The sequence below is a fragment of the Arachis ipaensis genome, chromosome B2 (genome assembly GCF_059453495.1).
Source record: "Arachis ipaensis isolate K30076 ecotype BB chromosome B2, ASM5945349v1, whole genome shotgun sequence".
NCBI lineage: Eukaryota > Viridiplantae > Streptophyta > Magnoliopsida > Fabales > Fabaceae > Arachis > Arachis ipaensis.
Genome location: NC_142437.1, coordinates 103,007,098 through 103,013,468, shown reverse-complemented (window position 1 = coordinate 103,013,468; position 6,371 = coordinate 103,007,098). Strand labels below are relative to the sequence as shown.

Sequence of the window (6,371 nt, the reverse complement as noted above, 5' to 3'; positions counted from 1 at the left end):
AAATCTTTTAAAAAATGGAAGTTATATATTCACGCGTTAATTGATTTGGATTGATTTAAAAGTCTGTTAAAGAGGCACGTAACATAAGTAGCGCATTTATGGGGTTTCATTCTCTTCAGGCTTGTAAAGCTTGTAAGCGCAAAACACTTGTATGTAGAGATTAATCCTTAAAAAGTTATCTATTATGTATCTTAAAGGCACATGTTAAGATTACAAAACAAAAAAAAATATTATTAAAAATATAAAAAAAATTTAAATTTTTAATATATTTATTTTATATTCATTAATTGAAAACATTTAAAATATTTTACTAATAATAAATTTATTATATGTCCTTATAACATATGTTAACTAAACTCTTTATTTAAATAATTAAATCATATATATATGTTTATTGATTTAGTATTACATATTACACTTTAAAAAATTTTATTTGGTCGTCTTACTATTATTTTAAATAATAAAATAAATAAATACAAATTACTTATCAATTTGAGTCTTGATCCGTTAGTTATAATTCGGTCCAGTTATACTTATAAATTGAAATTTAAATAAAATAAATAAAACATGCTAAATTAAAGATACATGTTTTTTCTTTTTCATGGATTTTTGGTATAAGATCAAATATCATTCCGAAGTTAACACAAAATCAGGATAACATCTTCAAGGTAGCGTTTGTTTTTCGAGACAGGACACAGAGACATAGACAACGAATGATTAAAATGTGTTTGAAAGTAGGGACATGGACACAGAATAAATTGTCTCCAGGACATTATTTTATATTTTTGTGTCCACTCTTTTACGGAGGACAATGATGGACACGGAATTTGAAAAGGTGGACATGGACTTTTTTTATCAAAATTTTTTTCTTTTCTATCCATAGATATTTTTTATTATTCTACCATTATCTCTTCTTATTTTTTTTAATTTTAGCTTCTTCTCTACATCGTAATTCTTCTTTCTCTGCTTTCAGATGCTCTCTTTTTTTGATAGAATTTCTTACTGGATTGGATAATTAATTTATTCCTTTTTATCGTTCATTCTATTCTCTATGGCATGTTGTATTAATGGAGACATAATTCACTTTTTTACTTTATGTTACTTTATTTATTCTTAATTATGTTACTTTAATACCATTTTTATCTTATTGGTTCATAGACCAATTCTTCTTGTAATTTTTTGTACTTCTACGTACTCTTATTTTTTATTAAATTAATTTGTACTTGATGTAAAAAATTTGGAATCACATGACTATTTTAGTCATTTCACATAATATCTTAGTTTTGTCCATGTCTATCCAAACCTAATACAAGACATTACATTAGTATCTTGTCCATCGTATCCAAACACAATATACAAAAAATAATTTTTAGTGTCTCCGTTTTATTGTCTCTGTCTTAGTGTCATGTCCTGTCTTGTCTCCAAAAACAAACGCAGCCTAATAGTTCGGCAATATTAGGCCTACTAAGTAATCGTCTATAGCACAACAACTCTATAAAAACAAAATCTTAACTACGCAAAGAAGTACGCTATTCACTCTGAATATCATATCTCTCATCTTATACTCTTTCTAACTTGAGCGTTGGAGTATCTTTGTAGGTGTCCACTGTCGTCGTTCTTGAAGAAGCTGACGTATATCTCATCCAACTCAAGAAGAAGCGAGTTCTGGTATTGAGCAAGACGAACTATACCTTGAAGCCGGTCATTTATCCAGGAACATTTGGTACCTACCGTGGAACCGACTTCAACGTTACCCCACATCTTTTTTTTTTCACTTGTTATTTCCTTTTTTTAGGACCTCAATCATGGCTGGTGAGTAAATTTCACCTCTTCCTCTACTAACTTAGACTGAGTTATAACTTATGAACATTGTGCTATAAGTTGAGGTCCAGAGGTCCAGATGATGGTTGATCTATTAGCTCAACAACAGAATGCAATGAAAAGCAAATGATCTCAACAAATTAAATTACAAAGTCATTTCTATCTCGGTAAAAATTATGTATATGCATAATCTAATTTGCTTATATAAATCTTTTATGTCAAATTTTAATACATCAATACTTTTTATGAGGTATTTACTACTCTATATACACGAATTACTTTACAGTATTTATGTATCTTATCATTTCATATATCAAAATCAATCGATCAATCCATCCAAAAATTTGGCTACTAATCAATCCAAAAAAAACTTTTTATCAATTTAGCAATTATAGTTACTTGATATATAGGTAATTGGCTCATCTCTTTTATTTTTCTATTTTATAATAATTTATGCGCGTTTACTTTTAACACATTTTATTTATGTTACAACATCTTTATTCTTCACTCAATATTCAATAATTAATTGCTTTGAGTAAGAAATTCGTGAATAAGTTGTTGTAGGTTAAAAAAATTATCAAGACAATTGATTATTATATCCCCGAGTTATACAATCAATTTCGTCAATAAATACACATTTTTAAATTTTTTCAGTTCGCATCAATCAAATGCTATATGCATGCCATGGAAAATTGTTCTTAAGCAGAAAAGTATCCCACATAATTATATTGATCGAATAACTCTTATCATTTAATTGTTTTTTAAATAAGTGTTCGACATAATAACTGACTAAGTTGGGAACTACCACTCATTGCATAACAGATTTATAGATAAACATAACTTTCTCACTTTCTAATTTTTTATCCATCTTTATTTATTTGTTTACTTATTTATTTGTTTATCTATTTCATGTGTTCGATCATTCACAATCTTTTAATATAACTTTTCCACCACCAGTGTTTTCCTTGTTTCTTTCTTTTCAATCTAACAAGTTGAACTTGAGGTTACTACTATTACTACGATTCTGATTTATAGGTCGAAAGCTCAACCTGTCTTAATAAAAATATCACTGATAAAATTTGGGAGCTGTGATCCATGAGCTATAACTCGGTCTAGTTATATCTATAAATCAAAATTTGAATAAAATAAATAAAACGTGCTAAATTAAAGGTATGTGTTTTCTCATTTTTAACAGATTTTTTTGGTATAAGATCAAATATCATTTAGGAACAGTTACCACAAAATCTTACTAACATCCTCAACAATTCTGTAATATTAGGCCCACTGAGTAACCTCCTGTGGCACAACAACTCTATACGCTATTCACTCTAAATATTATATCTTTTATTTTATACTCTTTTTAACTTGAACGTTGGAATATCAGGTGTTCATCGTCGCCGTTCTTAAAGAAGTCGAGTATATCTCATCCAATTAAAAAAAAGCAAATTTAAACATTGAGCAAAACGAATTATACCTTGAAGTCGATCATCTACCCAAAAACAAGTCTTATAAAAAATAAAACTAGATAGTATTAGATTTTACTTGCCTTTGTAGAATTTAATAAAAATTAATAGTGAGTATAAATAAAATTTTAAAGTTTGGTTCCTAATATATCAATATACCAAAGTGGTCTTGTAACTATTATCTATACATAAGAAGAATTGCTATCAAAGCCTAACAATAATTGAACAAATTTTGGTTGACGAAGGTCAATAAATCATATATTAGGATCACGGATTAAAAACAATATATCAAGATTAAGAACTACCAATCCTTTAATTGTGCTAATAAATTTAGGGATGCTTTCACTTTTAAATACTTCTTTTTTGATAATAATTCAATACGAATAGTTCTAAAATTAAAGGATTCAAAAATTTTAACATTACGTTATTTCTCTTCAAACTAAACATACGATATTGGATAAAAAATCTCGCATCTATTAAGATATTCTATCATACTTGTTAAGAAAATCTTTTGTATTATTTATAGAGGAATGTTAGAACATTAATAAAATTTAATTTTTTGACAAATAATTAATCCGTAATATTTTAAAATATGAATTAAAAATATATTATTAAATTATTATTTAAACAAAAAAATAAATTAATAACTAAAATATTAACAAAAAAATAATAAATTTTAATAACTATTTAACATCCCTCAAATTTATAATCATGTGTCCAAATCACATGGGTGAATTGAATAATTAAGTTACCTAATGAAATCTACAATATCGATTAACGCGTGATCCTTTTGAAGAATGTTCAAAACATTCCACATGTACCCTTCTTGTACCCCACCACATCACCACCCTATATATGAACCCAACCAAACACAACACATCTCCTCAAACTCAAACATTCACAAATCACAAGTCACAACCCATAATCTTTCAAGAAAAAATTATTCAACAGTCAAAAGTCAAACAGAACCTCACCAAAAACAAAGTTAACCGCAAAAACCTCTGAAAAACAAGAAAAATAGGAAAACAAATTGTCAGCAAGAGATCAAACAGTCTGCGGAAATGGTTATGGTATTGTCAAGGCGACACAAAATCTTGCCGGCAGAATCAAAGGTGAGAACATTGGAAATTCTCGCCTTTGATATCGGCAAAACCATGTGCCGCCTTGTCTGCCTCTATCACTCCCTCTCGGACGGTGAAATCACTCGCCTCCGCGGCCAGACCACTAAATCCAAGGGAGTGGCGTACCTCACGTCTCACCAGGAATGCTTCCTCCTCAACCTCGCGGCAGCGGAGCTCCTCGAGGATCTCGACGCTGCCGCCATCACCGTGTCCCAGCTTGGCCGGAAGTGCTCCGACGTTTCCCTCTCCCGCTTCGACCTCGTCTATAACGACCTCAAGCTTGGCGTCATCGATCTCAGGAAGCTTGGTTACGCCACACGGAGCGCCAATAAAGTTATCGGGAAGATGGAGAAGCTCGTTGCCACCACCGGAAACCTCCATTCAGCCTTGGAAACCATGGCGGAGTTGGAAGCCTCCGAGAAGAAGATGCAGCGTTGTAATAACAACTACAACTACAACTACAGCAACAACTTTCCAAAACCCAATGTCGATTACTTGAAAGAAAAGATTGAATTTCAGAGGAAGCAAGTGCAGCACTATAAGGAGGTTTCGTTGTGGAACCAAACATTTGATAAAACCGTTGGGATCATGGCCAAGGTTGTGTGCATTGTTTATGCAAGAATATGCTCCGTTTTTGGAGAATGCATTTCATTGTTTTCAGACAAGAACAACGACAAGGACAACCTCGACAACAGCGTTTATTGCCTCTTAGAACACCGTGTGTTGTACCAGAACAATCTTTGTCTCTCCGATCATCACCAGCGTGGTAATTACAAAACAAAATCTGGTCCCCTCTTCTCTAAAACCAACAAATTGTATCCCGTAAATTTTTATAGCGGTGCTTTAAAACCTGACAGGATACAATTTGATGCCAAGAGTATCAGCAACGAAAAATGTGGTAATGTTTTAAAGTTGGCCCCATCAAACACAGTTGGTGGAGCCAGGTTGGCTTTTAAGTATGCCAATGTGATATTATTTGCAGAACGTTGTTTCAATGCCCCGCCAAAGGGGGCACGTGAGACACTGTATGAGATGCTGCCAGAGAGGTTGCGAGTGAAGGTGAGGGCGAAACTGAAAGCAAGGTGGAGAAAGGGAGAGAACGGAATGGAGGAGTGTGATGCCTTGGCAGACGGGTGGCGGGAGGCGGTGGAGGAGCTTTTGGATTGGCTTTTGCCGGTGGCGCATGACACGGTCCGGTGGCACAGCGAGAGGCTCTTGGAGAAGAAGCCGTTTGAGGTGAGGGCGAGGGTGTTGCTTTTGCAAACACTACATTACTCTGACTTGGAGAAGGTGGAGGCAGCCATAGTGGAGGTGCTAGTAGGGTTGAGTTATATATATTTGTATGAGAAACGGTTGTAGAATGTAGAGTCTAAATTCTATTATTTTTGTGGTAATTTAAGTTAGGTTATAAGATATATGGAGCTAAGATATTTTGGAAATTAGATTGAATTTTGCGAATTAGTTTAGTAATTCCTGAACTAGAAAGAATTATTTATTCAATTGGTAGGGAGTATTTAGTTATTTTAGGAGATTAAGCATTGTTTTCATTATTTATGATAATAAAAGAGGAATTCAGTTCTTTAGACATGAGTTTTTTTTAAATGTTATGTTTCCTCTGTTTTTTGTGTAACAAGTTAGTGCTAATCTTAACAAGTAGTGCATTATTGTCATGAACCATGATTGATATTAATATTAGTAGGGTCTTAATGTCTTATGGTCCATTTAAATTATTGAAAGCCATTGTCAGCATATAACTGCCTAGCTACCATCTGCATTTCTTGAAAGATTGAGAGAATATAATGTAACATAGTTTGCCTTTTATAAGATGAGTTATGTTATATGTAATGGTTTAATTTGTATATGAACATTGTGTCTATAATGAATTCTTTTAACTTAGATGTGTAAGGTTTGATTGGTATGATTTTCATGCTCGATTTAATAGCAGGAAAGAAGTGTGATGGGAAAC

At 32.2% G+C, this 6,371-nt stretch overlaps 1 protein-coding gene across 1 annotated transcript; it reads left to right on the top strand.

Annotated features, from left to right (window-relative positions):
- Nucleotides 1–4,163: 4,163 nt before the first annotated feature.
- Nucleotides 4,164–5,990, top strand: LOC107625605 (protein PSK SIMULATOR 1). The gene has a single exon (XM_016328287.3). The coding sequence runs from the start codon at nucleotides 4,346–4,348 to the stop codon at nucleotides 5,762–5,764; it is 1,419 nt and encodes a 472-aa protein (XP_016183773.1). The 5' UTR covers nucleotides 4,164–4,345; the 3' UTR covers nucleotides 5,765–5,990.
- Nucleotides 5,991–6,371: the final 381 nt, after the last annotated feature.

Excerpts from the sequence above, each read along its gene's own strand:
- LOC107625605 (XM_016328287.3), top strand. The coding sequence starts at position 4,346 with ATGGTTATGGTATTGTCAAGGCGACACAAAATCTTGCCGGCAGAATCA.